This window comes from Micropterus dolomieu, linkage group LG07 (genome assembly GCF_021292245.1).
Source record: "Micropterus dolomieu isolate WLL.071019.BEF.003 ecotype Adirondacks linkage group LG07, ASM2129224v1, whole genome shotgun sequence".
Taxonomy (NCBI): Eukaryota; Metazoa; Chordata; class Actinopteri; order Centrarchiformes; family Centrarchidae; genus Micropterus; species Micropterus dolomieu.
This window is the reverse complement of record NC_060156.1, coordinates 10,806,980-10,827,365: the sequence shown is the minus strand read 5'-3', so window position 1 is coordinate 10,827,365 and position 20,386 is coordinate 10,806,980. Positions and strand designations below refer to the sequence as shown.

Sequence of the window (20,386 nt, the reverse complement as noted above, 5' to 3'; positions counted from 1 at the left end):
CTATGTCTGTCCACAGAGCTACATCAGGAGTTTCAGGGACAGACAAACAGACAGACGAGCGTACTCCCACAGTCGAATGATGAGCCGCTCCCGGATGGGTGAACTCGACTACGACTGTGGCTCTCAAGTGCCCCTCACGGCCCCCAATGGACCCCCAGTTCGCATCTGAGACAGTGAAAATGCACACACGTACACGCAACCACACACACAATCACACAAGGCTACTTCAAACCTCTTTGTCACAGTTCGGGATAGAAAACCTAACCTTACAGTGCCAACTTAATCTACTGCCTATTAACCCAACAGGAACTCAATACATACCAAAGGTGGTATGTCCCACACTGGTGTTCTCCTCTCAGACCTGTTAGAGGTATTTATTTGGCCAGTTTGGTCTTGTTCTTTTCAATGTGAGTGTCAAGACAAAAAGAGCAGAGCCTCTTTGTTTGGACGGAGCAAGCACTGATTGCTGTTGGTGATGTGGTCAAATCTCAGACATCATGAGTCATCAAATACTGTATTTGACTTCAAATCTTTTCTGTCACTGTACTGGTCTGGTGGACACTGGAAAAAATGTACCTGTCTGGTGGGGAGCCCATTGACAAATCTCTGTCAAACATTTAATTTGAAGATTTTGGTTGGTTCAAGCCGTAAGAAGCCATTTCCAGTGGGATTACAGTGGCAAAAAATCAAAACACTTTTTTTCTCCAAAGGAGGGCTGTATCGTTTTAGATTAAAAAAATGCATCACATGGCTTTTTTTGTGGAGTCAAGGTAGCACTACCTTCAATAAACCTTAGTATCTTCCCTTTAGGGCAATTAAAGGAGGAAACGATTTGCTTCAAGGATGCCATTAAGAGCGCTCAGAGGAAAATGACAGGAAAAACAACAAAAACAGAGCTACACTGAAACAGAAAGGCAGCTCTTCTTCATCATTTTCCCCACAGGTCACTTTGTGAGGCGAGGTGTTCATGAAGTCAGCCTGTTATCTTCGCTGACAGCCTGTGAATCCAGACATGGCAGCATAAGTCTTCTGCTGCTTCAAAATGCACAACAGGGACTGGTTTTGGTTGTGTATGGGATCAAACTGTTCCCACTGAAGACAGTTTTTATGTTATTTCACCCATGAACACTCCACGTGTCATTGCCTACGTTGTTGCCATTTTCCAAAGGGGATTGCGCTTATATCTTGTCACTTTCCTTTTGCCCTCTATTGCCAGCTTTTTAAAACACAGACCTGAGCAGGAGACACATCCATACCTCCCCTCTCATTTCCTCTCTCGACTGAATTAAAAAATAATAATTATAAGCTGCTGTATGTTTCATTTGTTGTTGACATGTGCTCTTATGTCCCTTTTCCTCTTCTAATTCCCAAAACAATCTACCTTTGCAGAATTAATTGTAAAATAATAAATATGCTGTTCAAGGCACGAAGACAAGAAATTGCTGTCTGATAAGCATCATCCAAGAATTTGACTGTTGAAATCAGTTTGAGAGTTTGGAGGGGACAATATGTGACAGTGCAAATGTTAAATATAGTGTTAGTGTGTGTGAGTGAGTGGACACATGAGCCTTGTGGCAAGTGATGGATCGTACCAAATGTTGGCCAAGGAGAAGGAGATTCCTTGTAATGTACGTGAGACAATACTGTTCTTTTTTGCTGATATACTGGTCCGATTAGTGTGAATCTTTGGATGGACTTTGGATGAAGTGTTAAATGCTGAAAAACGTGGAGGTTTAAAAAGATACTCTCTTGTAAATGATGACACATAGTGAATAGATGAGCGCATTTGCAAATGGGGCCCTCTACTGTTTACTACTGGACTTTTTTTTTCGAGACTTGCTGTGAATGCGTGCATATTTTTGTGTGTACAAGCGTTTACATGTGATTTTGTTTTACATTTAAATGTGCGCCAGACATTGATGTTGTACTGAACATCCAGAGAGGTGACGGAGTTTGTATAAGAAGTATTTTCAGTACAAAGAAACTATTTTTGTTTTGTTTGATCCTCTTTGAATTGATATACTGTAGTTCTCCACAATGAATACCAACTCTGCTGATGTTACAGTTCCTGCTGAGACTAATGTCACTGTAAAGAGCCACAGATGAAAGACCAAACTATACAAAAGTGAAGAATTGTATTTAAATACCACACCAAAACTCGAATTTTGTTTTATATAATTTTATACAATATATACTTTCTGAGTTTTACAAATGAAAAGATTCCACGGTACTGTACTTCAATACCGAATACCTGATGATATGTGATGGACTTAGCACTGGAGGACCAAACATTTTCACTTTAACCCATTACTGCATGATAATGTCTTAGTCCTAGTGTAACTGTGTCAGTGTTTCAGTATGTTACTGTTGTCATGTGAAAACCTCACATTTCCACTTCAGTTGGTTGGTCCCAGGGTGCACAAAACATAATCCATATTGGTCTGAATTAAAGTGAAATTTGTTGAAGGACGTCAATTTGAAGTGTGATGTGTTTCATCAGAAGGTATGCAGAAGGGGAATATTATAATCTCATAGTTTTGTGTGACATCATTGCAGTGTTTCAGTAGTTAAGAAACACATTTATAGTACAACATCTATAGTACAACATACAAAGGACCAACTCTAACAATTCTGCCACAGTGAATAGGTCCAGCACTCTTACTTGCTGAGATCCAAAATTAAATTGGCAGAAATACGCTGTTTTCTCCTTTCTCTGTTTACACTGTCCAGGTAAAGGGCTTTGAAAAGGTATTGGAATTGTTTCCTTCCTCTTGATGTGCATCATGCTAAGTCACCTTTTGTTCTGCTGTATTAGTGTTACTCCGGTAATGTTTAACAGTAGTGGCTGTTCAAGTGTTTTTTGGGGTTTGGCTTACACTTCAGTCCTGTTTCCTCTTTTGTGTTTTCACTGTAGTGCACTTATAACATCATTGCTGTCTTTACATTTTGGTTACAAAAGTTAACAAAATTATCAGTTGAAACATTAGCCCCTGTTCTTGTTTGTAATCTATGGACAAAATTAAAGCTGGGGTAGGCAGTGTTGGAGAACTAGCAAGAGACAGCTAGATTTTAAAAGTATCTCACTGATAAATTCCCATCCCGTCCCTTCAGCCCTCCTTCCAAAACCACTTCCCCAAAACATGTTCATGCACAATAAGTGCATGGACAGCGTGCACACAGAAATTTCAACAAATAAAATAAAAAAATGCTTCTGAAATAAATTGCCTAACCCAGCTTTGATTAATATTACTAAATTGTCAGTTCTTTTTTATTAGCCTTTTAAGTTTTTGTTTCTGCTATTTTGTGTGACCCATCACTGCTTAATATATGTTGGGGAAACACTTGTATTGTAGATATTGAACTGTAAATAACTTTTTAAATGTACAAATATATTTGTTTCATTTTTGTGTTTACATCATGATCACATATGTAATTCATCAAGCTGATTATTTTCTAATGGAGTAGGCCTGTTTTATATTATGTTACTACTGTATGTCCAGTTAGTTTGATTTGGGTGGGTAGTGGATGCACTTGTATCATTGTCATCCTGGTGTTTCAACATGTGATGTTGAAAATCAACAAACAAACTGAGCTTTGACTCTGATTATCAGCAACCATCAGAAATTCAATTATTGCTCCACGAGACAGCAATTCATTTTCCTACCACCCTGTTTAGATTTGTAAAAATCACCTGATTATTATTATTATTATTATTGAGCATGGATTTATATGGACCTAAAATATGATAAACATTGTGATTCTACAATCAAATGGTCTTATTGTCTCTGCACTGTTCCTACATAGTCATTTGTGTAGATACATGCATTCAGCATTCATGAGTACACATACCAAATACTCGCACGTTTTCACAAAACAGTCACGGTTGAGATAACAAAATACGGTGTGTTTGGAGTGGTGATGCTAAAACCAGCTAGATGCTACAGTATAATCAGATACTAACTATACAATGTTTATTCCAGTAGTACACAGTTCAAGCTAGACGTCCTGGCAAAAAATAGCTGTAGTTACTGTATATTGTAGCCGTAACAAGAAATTGCAGTATGTAAATGGAAAATTAGGTTTGAGGTAGGTGTCACCATTACATTGTTTGTCTACCATCAATTTGAATGGTCACAGTTCTTTAAAAAAAAATACATCTAAGGATCCCCATCAAGATTGTTTTTATGTTATATGTTAAAAGAGATTTATACATACATATACTATTTTAAACTTTCAAACACTGAAAGTTAAATATAATAAAGTATCAGCTTTAAAAAAACATTATTTTTACTGTAAGGCTATACAGTGTACCATATTTCGTTATTTATGCCATACTTCTTACAGCTACGCAGGTCTCAACAGGATAAAGAACAATAAAGGAGCTAGAAACAGAGCACAAGGAAAAACAAAGCATCTGGTTGGCTGGTTGAGATCATCTTCATGTCCTTTTTTCCTGTCCAGTAATACTTCCCAAATGCATTGATGTGGCCTGACAGTAGGTTTCAGGCTACATCTGCATTGCAGCTTAAACTACAGTGCAGCAGTTATTTAACAACAAATGGTATAACTTGTTGTACACTGAGTTGGAAGAACACAAATCTCATCGGGATATATTAAGTGTTTTCTACAAATTGCTTTAATCAGGACAGAAAGGGGCCCACATGTAACAATTAAAAAATGTCTGCCTAAAAGCTGTCAACCTGTACTCTCACCAGCTGATAGAGGAGAGGTCACAGATTTAAGCTGATTTCATTTGAAGGAGATGGAACAGAGGGACATGCTGCCCTTTTTATTGACCTACACTGATTGGGCAGCTGTTGCTCTTGAGAGCAGTTGCGAAGAAACAGTGATGGAGACAGATAGTTCTGACCAACATGGCTCCACTAATACCTCGAAAAGCAGTGAAATCTCTTTGTTCTGCCTAATTATCTCTCACTAAATCTTCATCTTCTTTCTGTGTCTCTGAATAACCTTTTCATTACATTTGCACCCACTCTTTTTCTTGTTTCCTCCCTGTGCCACCATCCTTGCCTCATTCTCTTCCTTGCTCATTTATTGTCTGCTTTCACTGTATCTGTCTTTTCTCTGTCTATGTCCACCCCCACTTTTTATCTCTGCTGACATTTTCAGTCCAGTGACTTCAGACACAAACTGCACCTGCTATATAATTCTTGTTGCTGTGCTAATCTGCTTTCTGCTGGAAACAAAGCACGACCAGGGCCAGCTAATTAACAAGCCATTGTTCACTTTCCCCTGCACCAAGACCGGCCCTGTTACTGATCACTCCTATTTTTTTTGTAAAAGTGAATTAAATGTTAACAGAAGATGGTTACGCTTGGCTTGGAAAGCTACTATCATTTTAGAAAGCTAACACGGCCCACGTCAGATGATGAATGCAGTGGGTGGAAACAGTTCAGAAAGGAATCAATGCATGGAATGCTAATGACTAGAATTTTACAAGGAGACTGTGCTACCCAATGTATGTGCTATGTACAGACACAAAATAACAAAGGTTGATAACAAATGTCTTTATTTGAGATTTAAGGCACAGTGAAGCAGCACAACATGGTCACCCATATGCATACAGTCAAATACCTAGCACATGCTATTGAGCTCAAACTTTAAACAAAGCTGAGTTCCTTTTTCTTTAGATGTTTTAGCTTCTGACATTTCTCAAGCCTAAGACCAGCATCTCACTTCCCCCATCAGTTACACAAATAAACCCCCTTCTTAATCAAGTAATTTACTTGTACATTTGCACAGAAAGACGTTGAATGTGTGCAGTGAAAATTACCATTACAATGTTACTTTTGTCCATGGTGGTTCAGGCCCATTGATCTGTCTTGCACTTTGCAAATGTCCCTGTGGATACTGGGCCAATACAGCTACACAAAGCCTTGTTGTTAATTTGAAACTCTACTCTAGCCATCTCATTGTTTTTGCAGACAAGATATGACAAATTCAGGTGCTTTTGAGAGAAGGACAGTAACACGAATAAAGCATAATTCCTGGAATGACCTTTATTTAAAACCAGGCTAAAGGTAGTACGTTGTGCCTCTATTATCTATCCTGTTTATGATGTATTCAGTACACTGTTGAAAGATGTATACTGGTTGCACTCATATGTTTTTCCATGTAAATCAGATGAAATGGTCAGCATTCTGTTTCTGAAAATAGGCTCGGCTTATAGACCGTCATAGTAGTGGTAGGAAAATGTTAATTTGTTGTACTATTTTTTAAAATTATTTTATTACATATAGTGTTTCTTATTCTAAACTGTTCCGGTTTACATGATGTCTTGCTGATGCTGTGTGGACTCGCTGACAACCTGAGGAGGAGAGAACAGCTATTTTAAATTATCATGAAGGAAAAAAACCTCATTATATGTGTTGAAGACTGTACAGTGCTGCAGATAATACGTGAAAGTAATTTTTTATCAGCAGTGAAGCAGGTATTGTTTGGAGTGAAGCGCTGTGCGGGAGGGATCAGTAGCCACAGTGAAGCTGCTTGTCCATTGATGCCAGTGTGGAGTGTTACAATTCACTTATTCTAGTAAGTGTCTACACAGGGTATGTAGATGCAAACTACAAGATTTCAGGGATCAGTTAGAGACTTTAGCTTATTGTAGGTATGGTAATACAAAGGTGGTGAATATATCAAACCTAAAATAGGTCATTTTCTTTTTAAATCCAGTAGTTTGCTTCAACCCATAGTGAATAGACAAAAAAGGTGGAATATTGCAACCTGACTTACAGACTGAGCACTAGCATCCTGGCTCATAGAACACTTTATCTGAATAAGAATATACCAAATCAAAATGATTCTGGGAGAATTATTAATTTTATCTCTTAATAGCAAAAATAAACAGATGTAACAATTCTGTGTATTGTATCTTGTGTATGCATTTACGTCTGTATGTGTGTGTGTGTGTTACTGTGTGCTCCTACCTCTCCATCACGGGTCTCGATGGTCTTGATGAGAACAGTCTTCTTGGAGTGGACCTCTGAGGAGCGCTGATGCTGGGACTCAGGACTGGTCTCTGTAAGAATACATTCATACAGCTCTCACACTTTTTCGTAAACTCATCCAATAAGCTTTGCTACAGTTATACACATTAGTTTAGTATTGCTCTTTAACGGGCTAACTGGCTTTGAACAACATGAGGACATGCCTTGCAGGACAGTCTTTGGAGGTAGTATGACTGCCACTTAAATTACTGCTCAAACTATTCAGACTCATTCAGATCAATGGCACTAATGAATCGTGGCTGTACCTAATACATCATCTTTAATTACTGCCCATTGTTTTCATTTAAGCAGCTGGAAAGTGGAGTAAGGCATATATTGGCAGAGATTAATTGCACGTTTGGACTGTTAATACATCAAGTGAATAGGTTAAGTTGTGTGATTATTGATGTGTGGCTTGGTGATGATTGCCTGTGCATCAAAGAGACATAAAGGTTTTTTCACATGTCATGTACCGCCACACAGTGTCCACTATGTGTCATTGCAGGTATGCAACATGTAATGCCCTCAAAATAGTACCTACCATATACAGTCACAAGCTATAATTAGTCTCTTTTTCTCCACTCATTGGCTCATCTGAAATGCAAAATGGATTTTGTGGGTATTTCTGTGTGATAGGGAGGAATGTGTGCTGTTTCTCCTACCTCTAAATCCAATGGAGGAATAAGCAGACTGGATGGGCACCGTGGTGGTGATCCTGCAAAAAGGAGAGAAACAGGATTCAGAATTACAAGCCAATAATAAGAGGGAAATATTAAAATACAAATGACACGCCTCAATAAAAACTCCAAGTGTGAACAGCATACACACACCTGCTCTCCTCTCCCTCCAGCAGCTTGCGGTAGGTGGCGATTTCAATATCAAGGGCCATCTTCACATTGAGAAGGTCCTGGTATTCTCTCAGATGACGAGCCATATCATCCTTTAAATCAATACATATAAAGATTCTTTGTCTGCTCAAATAAACTTCACAACAAAACATTATATCAACTCCAAACACTGCAACAAAGGGAGCAAAGAATATGTGAAGAAAATTGGTTTTAACCACTGTAAAATCACATGGACAGTGTTCCCGTTGGAGGTTTCAGTTGCACTCAAATTTGCCAATACATTTTTATAATCAGTGATGTAGTGGCTAAAACCATGAGGTCTACCATGTGAAAAAATATCCATGAATTCTGCATCAGTTTGATGCCACTACTTTATAATCTAGTGGAGTCGTGAGTCAGTGTAAAATCACTAAATACCTTCATCTTAGCAATCTCTTCCTCCAGCCGTGAAATGGTATCCTGGTAACCAGAAGCTTCCCGGGTCATGCGATCCTCCATGTCTCTCATCTGGCGCAACAGAGACTCATTCTACAGGGGAACAGAGACATGAGGTTAGAAGTGAAACAGAGTGGTCTAAAAACAGAAAGAAAAGACAGACGAAGAATACCTATTGAGAAAGATAGAAAAGACAACCATAGTGTAAACCGCAAAGAGGACATAAACTCTGCAGATGCTGCAGTCAATACCCACAGTGCCCTTGAGTGAGTCGATCTCACAGGTGTAGGACTGGATCTGGTGTCTGTACTCCATGCTCTCCTGTTTGGCCTGACGCAGTGAATCGTTGTTCTTATTCACAGCCTGGTTCAGATCAGACACCTGAAGAGAGAGGGGCTGAGGTTTATGCAATGCAATAGCTTAAGGACTATCTTTGTGTGTGTGTAGGCTTGTTTTATTATATTTGTGGGGTGCAAAAACCGGGATTCCACTATACTTGCAGAGTCCAACAGCTTTGTGAGGACCAAAATGCTGGACCCCACGAGTTTAAAGGGCTTTTTGAGGGTCAAGACTTGGTTTTAGGGTCCAGGTTAGAATTAGGTAAAGGTAAGGGTTAGGGTATGAGTTAACGTTAGACATGTATTTGTGATGGTTAAGGTTAGAGTAAGGGGCAGGGGAATGCCACAAGGCTGTGCGTGTGTGTGTGTGTGTGTGTGTGTGTGTTCCCACTTTACCTTAGACTTGTACCATTCTTCAGCCTCCGCGATGTTCTTGGCGGCAATGCCCTCGTACTGCATGCGGATGTCCCTCAGAGCAGCAGTCAGGTCGGGTTTGGACATGTCCATCTGGATCTGCACCTGAGTGTCCTGCATCTGGCTCTGCAGCTCACGGATCTCCTACAAGGTGACAGGAGAATAAACATATTTTTAAAAAAATCAAATTTATGACTGGAAGATTATAAAGAATAATGGCATGAATTGTGTGGTAAACAGATAAAGACACAGAGAGCAACAAGTTCTCATTCAAGCCTTGTCTGACATTGGAGCTCATGAAAGTATGTCAAACATATCAGGGAAGGGTACTGAACATTGACGACCGACATTTACATATTAATAAAGAAGAAATGTCAAACCACAAATTTGCCCAGTGGTGCATCGACAAGACATTATTAAAACATTATTAGAAATCAAGAATAACGCAAGGCTGGTTTGACATTGTGAAACTAGAAGATTTGAATTAGTAAGCTTTGGGTCCACTCAGCTGTCTTCTGGTCTAACCAAAATATATAAATAGCTTTGCATCTGTTCATATGTACACTCTTTCTCGTTCCCTCACACACACACGCAGACACGCACAACAGCTGACGGGGTCTCTTCAACCAATCACCAGTTCAGCATTTCTGAGAGGTCAAAGTTGAGGCAGAGAAGACAAAATGACAGGAAGGGATGTCAACTGTGCTGACATGTGTCTGATTGTGTGTGTGTGTGTAGCTCGGTATGCCCTTTGATGGCTGTGGGTAAATGTGGACAAATGTGTCTGTTGCATTTATTGCATTTGCTTTGCATGCCTACAGAGGCTAGGATATATCTAATAACACAGTCTAACTTCACACACAGTGTTGTTATATGATACAGTACACACCACCCTAATGACATGCATCGTACACAGTAGGTGTGGTGGCCTGGTTGCAGGCAGATAGACAGAGTTCAGATCGACAGACCTCTTCATGGATCTTCTTGAGGAAGGCAATCTCCTCTTGCAAACTCTCAATGCGTCTCTCCAGGTCCAGCCTGGCCAGGGTGGCATTGTCAACATCCTGGATACAAACACAGAAACAGTTATAGCTACAGCCAACAGAGAAGGTAAAAAGGGAAAAAAATAAACTGAGAGGAATAAAGTGGTTGATGACAGAGAAGAGAGGGAAAATTGTGCTAGGATGCAGTGTTTCAGGATTTAGATATAAAGGTGTGACTTTATGGAAAGTGAAGACGTACAGCTCTGAAAGCAGAAAGGTTGTTCTCAGCCTCTTCCTTCTGATGAATCTCCTCCTGCAGTCTGGAGAGAGCAGACAAAGAGGGAAAGAACAAAAAGAATGAGGAAAGTTTAAACGTAAGTGAAGACAAACACAACTGTGTTTGAGAGTATGGCTTCTTCCCCAGGGACTAGGCAGATAAACTAGTTACCACCTCTCATTCCTCCACCCTTCTGCTCTCTTCTTTTTGGCTGTAGATTTACAAGAATAGAACTGACAATGACACATCATAGTCTAATTTTGATTTGTATCCATATCTACACACACACACACACACACACACACACACACTTGTGCACTTGCTCTTTGAGTCCTAAAGCTGTGGTGCAGCTGCTGTCACCCTGTCAGAGTCAGAAGGGTAACAGTGAGAAAGGAGCAGAGGTCTGCCCTTGGCTGGGGCTTTTTACAGAATTAGCATTTCACTATGCACCCTGAACAACTGCAAAATGTAGAAAGAATGAAAGGTTTTGAACTTGTATATTTAAACAGTGCTGTAGGTTTGAATGATATGGTATTCAGGGAAATGTTCCATGAAAAACAGACTTTTAACAGGTATGAGTCAGGCAACATGGTGATCAATTTCACATCCTGTGTGGTAAATCTTTTTTCTATTGGCACTTGTGTGACTGTACACAGTACAGGATATTGAACACATGTAATCTGCTCCAGAGTGCCTCTTTAGAACACACTTTCAACAGCCTTTTAATCTATGCTATTCCCATTAAGAGTCCTGAAGTCCTTTAAGTATCTTGTTTTTGTTGATGCTGTGTGAGTGTGTGTGTGTGTGTGTGTGTGAGTGTGTGTTGCAAATACATTTTATTTTTCACTTTCAAGTGTCTAGCAGGGAAAGTTAGATAAATCAGATAAATCTGTTTTTACAGTGTATAATTTAGTTGTATAAATGTGTATAATTGCAAAAAAATTCTGCCGACATTCTATTGCGTGTGTGTGTTTGTGTGTGTGTGAGTGTGTATGTGTGTGTCTGTGTCTGCATTCACACATTGTAACTGGTGGAAGGCAGGGGGTCTCTGTGTATTTTGATCTCAGTGGGAGCAGCAGGTGCTTTGGCAAGCTTCGCTCAGTGCTGCAGGCAACAATTAAAAAGGGCTAATAGAATGTGAAGAGTGAATGATTGTGTGTGTGCTGTATGGATGTGTGTGCGTGTGTTTCTATATACACTTAAATTAAAGTGATGTTGCTAGCTGTTGCAGTGACAGAAATTCTAAATCCAAAGAGTTGACCTAGTAGCTGCAAATAGTCTATTCAGAGATACACCCACATCACTAATCTCTCTCTCTCTCTCTCTCTCTCTCTCTCTCTGTCTCTCGCAATGTATATTTGGAGATATTTTGGATTTTGGAATATGTTTGGGTTTTTTTTCTTAGTTTTACTCACAGTCTAAATTCAAAAATATAGGAGGGTGAGTGTGTTCATCTGTTCATTTTTGTCTGTCTATTTCTGTCTGCTGTATTGCTTTCTGTCTGGCTGAAACTTTATCTGTCTGTCTGTCTCAACTATATTCTTATGAGTCTGCAAGTCTCTCTCTCTGTCTCTCTCTTTCTCTTTCTTCATTTTCCTCTGCTATGTCTCTTGTGAATAAATTATAAAACACATTTATGAAAAGCTGGTAGACCATAATTAAAGTGTAGCTATACTTAAATCTCTCCTTTGCTATTTTGTTTTTTCCCCTTCCTCCAAAAGAGAAGAGACACCAGCGGGTTGTCTCTGACGCCACATTCTGGTATTTCCATTGTATTAACTAGGAAAATTACCACTTTACTCCTCCTCCTATTTCTCCCAATTTTCTCTTCCTGTAACATCCAGAAATATGTCACCCCGTTTTTCTGATGTAGACAAGCAGTTGCCAACCTGGGGGTCACAAGAAAATCTGAGCATAAGATGATTAACAAGAGAAAAAGGATCACTAGCCAAAGATTGGGAACCCCTGTGGAAGACAACTGTACTACCCAATAATTAAAAGTTCCAAAAGTGCCACGTGACAGAGACCCTGTCTAAAATATTCAGTTGGTGTTTATCCTTCAGGAACAGTTAACATCGACCTTTTGCTTGTTCCTGCCTAAATCAGTCTGTGTTCTGGGAACCTACTGTTAAAACAATAAGCCACATCTGTGTCATGTGTTCTTCATTCCACCCTTTTTCATCATTCAAAAACTCTTCTTACAGTGCATCCACTGATACAGATCAATCCATCCACTCATTCAGCCATCCTCTAACCTACCTGAGCTTAATTTTCTGCAAGTCATCAGCCAAGTTGTCTCGTTCCACCTCCACTCGGGCGCGCTGGTTGGAGAGCGCCTCTATTTGCCTCCTCAGCTCCCTCATTTCCTCCTCATACATCTCAGCCACGCGCCCTGGCCCCTCGCGGCCCCTCAGCTTCTCAATCTCCACCGTCAGTGCTGCATTCTGCTGCTCCAGGAAACGCACCTTCTCAATGTAGGTGGCAAAGCGGTCGTTGAGGTGCTGAAGCTCGGCCTTCTCATTGGTCCTTGTGTTGAGGAAGTCCTGGTTCATGGCATCGGCCAGGTTGAAGTCGAGTTTCTCGCCAGCATAGGTGCGCACTGCTGCAGAGGAGCCATACCCTGCTCCCCCAGCACCAGATGACACCCGGTAGGAATAGGAAGGAATACCAGCACTCTTGACCTCATACACTCGGGAAGACATGTGGCTTGAAGAGGCGCTGCGGCCACCTCCTCCAGAGGAGAAGAGGGAGGACATGGGTGATGCCCCGATGCCAGAGCCGAAGGTGCGACGGTATGAGGAGGCACTCTGGGCAGAGGAAGAGTACGACTTGCTCATGGCTGGTTGACTGTGTGGTTGTCTTGTGGATTTGATGGAGCCGCTGGAGGTGCTGAGACCCAACTGTCCCACTGGGCAACTGGGAGAGGAACGAAGTGAAGAAATGCCTGGCACTGAGCGCCGCTATTTGTAGATTTACCACACCCACTCCTACCCCCAACCCCTCCTCTCCGTCCTCCCTCTGTCTCCATTTACCCTGTCTGCACTCCCACTACCTCCTACTTCACCACTACGCCACCACTCAACCCCATTTCCTATAACTGATCACCTTGGCAGCATTTTAAATCCAGGACCCAACCTGAAGAAAGACCCATTTTGGCAAAATTCCCCATTGGTTAAGATTCGGAAAACACAATGGAGATGCCAATCGAATAATGGCACGTAAAGTTCCTCCATTCTCCTGCCCCTGGTTACTTTCATCTAATGGGATTTCTTCTTTTTGGATGTTCATTTTGCCTCTGAAAGCCGTAGCACAAGTTGCAAAACCTATTTTTATTGACTTTGCGAAGTAAATTTTAACTCAATTGTATCGATAACATTTCGTATAAATGAGTTGCTTTTAGAAAGAAATGGCATGATCTGACTCCTCTTGGTTTTCAGGAAAAGTGATATTACTTTATTACTTCATTGCAGTATCTCGATATGTCATCCATTGTTCTCCAGGCATTTCCTCTATATCTCCTCCCCCTCTCCAGCCACTCATCTTTTCTCCTCTCATTCCTCTACCGATGTGGGGCCTGTTGCCAGCTCTCAGCTGTCGAAGGGTCTGGTTTCAGCTGCTGGAAAGGGCGTTGGCCTTCTGTGTGTGTGTGCTCGGTGTTCTTGGATGGATGCATGATTGAGTGAGTGAATCAGTCAGTCAGACAGTTTGTTTGCAGGAACTCTAACGTGGTGGGTTGTTCAGGAGAAAGTACAGACTTGTTTTGCTAACACAATATACCACATCCAAAGGGAAAAGCATCCATTGGGGAGCTATAGTCTATATGTCACAAGACCAAAATAGATCACATCCCACTTTAAGTGAGTTTGAAATAGCATCACATGTTTGAAATAGCCAAATCATAATTCAGTTTATGCAAATTTAATGGTGCTAAAGAAATTGGATCATAAAAGCACACACTGTTGTGATATACAGTCTAACTTTTATCAACGCATGACACATGTTAATAATGACTGCCGGTTTTTAAAATCTTAAAGTGTGCTAATATAACTCCTTCAATCACATAAAACTGCTCCTGATGCTGCACAATAGGATTTATCTTATATAATGTTTGAGGTACTACCCTGTCAGTAGCTATAGACTTATAACAGAGTTATGTATTTACCCTTGGTTACAGTGGCATGGTATGACTGATAGAGCTGCTGCCGGGAAGGTCACTCAAATGCTCTCTTTTATCACAAGGGCTCTCCACTGGACTCACATGACTGGGTGTACAGATCTGTGTAGAACAGCCATGCACTGGTAAAATACAATCGTTTTGTAATAACTTTGTGTGTATATTCATCACGTTGAGGGATAAAAATTTGTCTGCCACCTGAAGGAAAACATTCAGGCCCATCAAAGCAATACATTTTTTTTCAAATTACAACCAGGTTAAAGCTGAATTAATGTCATATTATCACCTCTAAAGTTGTTGTGGCTAGCATTTTTACACATAATTACACTTCCAATTCTCAGAGGGTTTGTTACTACATGAAACTCTTTCACATTAAATATTGTTTAAGGTTAGGCAAAGGGTTTAGGTTAAGCAGGTACGGTTAAGGTCAGCTTCCATGAATTTAATGTAAGTACAAGGTCCTTAGAAGTGGAGTACTACACGTTGTGTCATACTGCGTGTTAAATGTGTTGGTGGTAAAGATGATGATAATGATGACAGCGATGATGATGATCACTAGTTCTGTGAGATCCTAAACATTCCTGAGAGCTGAAAAGAGGCTCAATATTTGTTTTCTACACAGGTTAAACATCTAAGGGTCCAACAGCATATCCACTCAAGTGTGTTCATTTACATTTGGTTATGCACATCTAGTCATGTTAAAGCTGGGTGGAGCTATGCTTAGCATTGAGTGATATCACACAACTTTATGGACCAATAAGAAGGATTACAAAGTTGTTATATGTTGCAACCCAACCCTACGAACAACCCCCGAACAGTCATCCTCTAGTCTATGACCGATGACCATCAAAGTAAACGGGGGTGCCAACAAAATCTTATCAAGGCTTTCAACAGAATCTGCCATCACCCACAATTTGATTGTTTGACCCTAGAATCAGTCAGTAGTTTGCTGCCACTGAAGCATTCAAATCTAAAGAAAAGTGCCAGTATTCTGGTAAAGGAGCTTTAAATAATCAATCAACACACAATTACACATCAAAATGTTCCTCTACACTGGCTGACACAGCAAGTCACTTAGCTCCCTACACACAGGCACAAAAGCTTTTGACATGTATGTTCAGACCAAACCCAAAAGGGAGGAAACGCAGCTGCATCCAAAGTTAATAAAAACACACGAGTGGGCGTGAAATGATGCAAGTTAACTCTAGGTAGTGCAAATTGTGGCAAAGACACATCTGTAAAGTAACTTGAGCAAATTATTTGTGTTTATCCTGAAGATGTAGAAATGAATTAACAGAGGCAACAGGAGTGGATGAGTGTTCTTGTATGTGTTCCGTGTGGGAGTAGAGTTTGTGTGTGTTCGTGTGTGGTGTATTTGCGTTTCCCAGAGCAGTGTGTGTGTCAGCTGCTTGTGCTGTCAGCTCTATTTTTAGTTTTCCCGTTTGAACTCTGTTGTCCAGACACATTCCCAAAGGATCAGGGGCCCACCACCGTCAATAAAAATAAGAATAAATAAGAATAAGGATGCTACTTTTACTTTAGGATAAATACTGCCACTGTCAAACAAACTCTGATATTAAATGTCAAATTAAAATACAAGTTTACATTGGCATCCAAGCACAACTGCAAAGAATTACTGAGGGAATGTTAGAGTCAGATTTCTTTCTCTTGATTTCTTTCATTGTTGTTTCACACCTCAAAAAGTTAGCAAATATTTTCTTTTGAACTTGTTTGAGTATACTCGATTTACCTTGGAAAACAAAATTACAAAAAAACATTAAATTATATATAATTATATAATATAGTTATATAGTTTTAGGTTATATATAAACTTAATTATGCATATGTAAATCAATTGTATTATCAATTAAACTAAATACATTTATTAAAATCCATTCTAATTATGGTTATGTGTTGTGTGGTGCAAATTATTCCTGGCATCTTGACTTTGTGAGGTAAAATATGAGCTTATTTGTCAGATAAAGCCTTAATTTAAACCGTGATTAGAGAAGATGTCTGTGAAGATTCTCAGTCATCCAGGTCATAGGTATCCAAGGAGGGTTCAAATTTTAATCCTCCTTGGATACCTATAACATGATTGGATAACTTGGCAACGTTTGTGACTGTACCACTTTTTCCAGTTATAGTTATAGATTATAGGCCCTGTAAAAAAACAGGATATGAATTTCCAATTTTCACTTTCTTTAAATTCTTAATGTCTTCCTTCTTTGACAGTAAGAGCTGACAAAGAGCCTAAAGAATTTCATTTTAATGTACTTCTAAAAACAGCCACTTGTTCAGGAAAAGCAGTGAGCAGCATTTTTAAAACTGAACAGGTGCTCCCCACCTACTTATTTCACTAAGCTAATGTTGCCTGTGACAACTGCAATGTAAAAACTACTTTCTTTGCAATGAAATCTAAACATATATATTAATAACAATGGCTGATGTCACTGGCACAGTACAATATGGAGTTACAACATAATAAAAAAATCTGCAAAAAAATTGCCTCATATATATTTTAAAGTAAACCTTGCTAGGTTTACGCTACTATCCCAACATAGTTTTTGATGTATAACTGGTCTATGTTCCTCATCATCTGATATTATTTCCATCCTTTGTGGCCCTCAGAATCCAAGATTTGCCAGGGCTCTTTCCACGACCGTGACTTTGGACAAAGGCCCATGTGATCTGAAGATCCCTGAATAGACTTGGGTAGTAAAACTGTTGTAATTTCAATAATGTTGTCAAAATGTTGACATTTGGAAACACGAGTCCTGTGGTCTGATATTACAAGGGGTGAGTTTTGGAGTCCACAAACAATGACTTTACTCCTAAACAGTTCAGGTATGACTTTTAGAGTCAAATGTTAAAACTGCTGCTCCAGACGATTTGCCATCCCACTGAACCCAGAAATGACTTGGCTTGTCACTGCAACAGATGATGTGAAATGACCTGGTATGAGCATGATGTGACTTGACTGTGACTGTTATATATACCAATATAACAGGAGCAGTCATCCTGGAGTTTCCCAGTTGAAGACCACATCATCAGCACAGGACAGAAAATGAGCTAGCTATTAGTTGTTAGGCAACAACCTTAGACCGAGGAGCAATACCAGACCTGTAGCCTAGAAAAAACTGCACTTAAATTCGCACCCAGATACCAGCACGGCCGAGAAAATAGTTCTCACAGACACACACACCAGGTCTGAAAATATCAATAGTAGAGCAACTAAATCAGCCATGACATTATTCTATTTTAGGAATAGAAATCTATATTGTAAGATAAAAATATCTGGCTTTTTAACCAAATGATGTTATACACAATAGATCTCTAAGTGATTGCTTTGTCTGTATTAGTAAATATGACTGAATGAGTGAATCAGAGAACATTTCCTGAAGAGGAGATGGGGCAGCGGGTAAGACCCATGCCTCTGGGGTGAGAAACCCGGGTTTGATTCCCACTGTGCACATCCACCAAGGCCTGTGACCTCTGACATATATAGCACTTGGATAAAAGCATCAGGTAAATGTTACTAGGTACTAAAGGTACTAAAATGACATTTACTGAGACACAAAACACTCAAAATGATCCTTACTCATTCACCATGGCCAAAGGGTGGGGTATCTGGGGTAGAGTGGGGGTGGAGGTATCTATCCTGTGGAATGCTGGGGGTGGTCAGGAGCCAAGCAGTGTGGATGACATGATAAGAAAATGGCATGATGGGAAATTGCTTGAGGATCCTTTTTTAACCACCGGACATGTGGAGACAATCTGTGTTTTCATTAAACCGGCATATTTGATATGTATAAGACACCTCTATATGAATATATATTATGGTGAATTAAAAGTAATTAATACAATGACAGACTTACAGTGTATTTGATCTGATAGCTGCAGAATGTGATAAGAGTGGTAGTAAAACGGTGATAGTGAGAGAAAGTACAATGAAAGGTGGTGAAAATCCTATGATGTTTTAATATGACTTAAATAGTGTGTGTGTAAGTGAGGCGTTCAGCTGGTTTCATCCTTCATAAACAGTGAATGCAAGTTGCTCGGCAACCAACCAAACGCGCATACACACATGCCAATGCGTTGACGAAAGGATGAGAGTAAAGGAAGAAGTGTGTGTGTGTGTGTGTGTGTGTGTGAATGTGTGTGCGTGCGCACACACGTGTGCAGTATTTGTGTTGCACATTGTTGACTGCATGCAACTGTGTAACATGGAAACCAGAGCAACTTTATGGACATCTTTTTACAACGAAACTTGTTCCAGATCTATTTTAGGTCTATCTTATAAGAGATATGATATCAAAAGCCGGCAACATCACAATGTGCCTTAAATAAACCAAACCATGTGATTCATGAGTCATACTAGATTAAAAGGTTACTTCCTGTTTTAACACAGTCCACTTGACCCAGACTTCTGTCAGTAAAATTAGCATTATTTCATGATAGGACAATGCACAATTTAATATTCAGTGCAAGTAAACTCTTAGAAGCTTAACAAATGGTCATTGGATGCTGCCTACGACATGCCATGGATAGGATCACTGTGTGGGTATCAGGGCCAAAGCCAAGAATCTGGCCTTCCATTGGGCAGTCTGAACATCTGTTAGTTTACTTAAATTAAAAAGTAAGGAAGTTGAAGTCCATTGGGAAATGGCCAAAATCTCCAGAGCAGTTTCATGATTACAGCAGTGCTGAATGAATGCAGACTGAAAACTAAAGGGTGAGACCTGTGGCTTTGATTTATAATATAAATATTTATTTAAAGTATTATATGATGCAACTATAACTTGCTATTATTATTATTATTATTATTATTATTATTATTATTATTATTATTACTGGTGGAAGTAGTAGTAGTTAATATTTTCATATCCTCCAAATCTGTAACAGAGTGGAGAACCAAACCCAGCTCTATAATAAAATACAGTTATATATAGTACAGACTGCTTAACATTTTCCTACCTGGATGAACGATCATGTGGGAATGTATATAGTCTATCTTACACATAAATCGATCAAAATATGCCAAACTAGAATAATATATGCCTGCGCATCCTGGTACAGCTAAAGGGCATGAAAGGTTTGGACACTGTACCTAGCCTATTCCACTTGTCTCAGTCTCATGCAATGTAACACCATTAAAACCATATATATATCTAACACATACACACATGTAAGTAGACATTTTCTTGAGTATTTTATGGATGGATATACAATAAGCTACAGCATGGTAGTGAAGTTCATTTCTGTTTGTGTTTTTATAGACACAAGAGGGAGCAAGAGCATACCTCAACAAGATGTACTGCTGTGACACCACTTCCCCCTGGGAGGTATGTGCTCTTTGCCTTATTCAGTGCATTCCCAATCAGAAAGACTTAATTAAGATAAATGATAGATGAAGTATTGCACCTTCACTCTGGACATTCCTAGCGTCCATGCCAGATTAGACATATATCTACAATAATAATAGCAAAGATTTCTCGAAAAATCAGTGTGCACTCAAGCTGTCACATTTGTTAGGACACTGGGTATGGCTATAAACTGGAAATGTTCTTTTTGATTAAATGTCATGGCTTAGTTTCCACAGTTACTTGTGCACTGCAATCTCACCTGCGCTGAGGTGAACCTATGGGACTGCTCTGCATGTGTGCCAGGGCCTAGGCATGACCCCCCCCCAAAGATCTTTTGGCAGCTAGCAAACGTCAAAATAAGGGTTTTTAAAAACAACAACATAATTTGGATTTATACAAGCCCTACCTGTGCACTTGCTGTTTGATGGCACGTTTTCGGCGCATGCATGCATGTATAACGAATGCATGACGTTTGTGAATAGGCGGAATTTAACCCATCCTGTTTATGATGACGTAGCTGCAGGTCGACTCCTTCCAGCTCAGA

General features: G+C 39.7%; 1 protein-coding gene across 1 annotated transcript; it reads right to left on the bottom strand.

The window, feature by feature from the left end:
- Positions 1-5,554: 5,554 nt before the first annotated feature.
- Positions 5,555-20,372, bottom strand: LOC123973577 (desmin-like). Its single transcript, XM_046053739.1, has 11 exons — positions 20,249-20,372; positions 12,562-13,218; positions 10,285-10,345; positions 10,011-10,106; positions 9,025-9,186; positions 8,546-8,671; positions 8,273-8,383; positions 7,838-7,947; positions 7,670-7,722; positions 6,948-7,039; positions 5,555-6,328 (listed from the first exon to the last, which is right to left on the bottom strand). Exons 1-11 carry the CDS (start codon positions 20,284-20,286, stop codon positions 6,287-6,289), a joined length of 1,548 nt encoding a protein of 515 aa, XP_045909695.1. The 5' UTR covers positions 20,287-20,372; the 3' UTR covers positions 5,555-6,286.
- Positions 20,373-20,386: the final 14 nt, after the last annotated feature.

Excerpts from the sequence above, each read along its gene's own strand:
- LOC123973577 (XM_046053739.1), bottom strand. The coding sequence starts at position 20,286 with ATGCGCCGAAAACGTGCCATCAAACAGCAAGTGCACAG. Across the intron at positions 8,672-9,024 it reads AAGAATGGTACAAGTCTAAG|GTGTCTGATCTGAACCAGGC; the intron begins GTAAAGTGGGAA and ends CTCTCTCTTCAG. Across the intron at positions 7,948-8,272 it reads AAGAGATTGCTAAGATGAAG|GATGATATGGCTCGTCATCT; the intron begins GTATTTAGTGAT and ends ATTGATTTAAAG.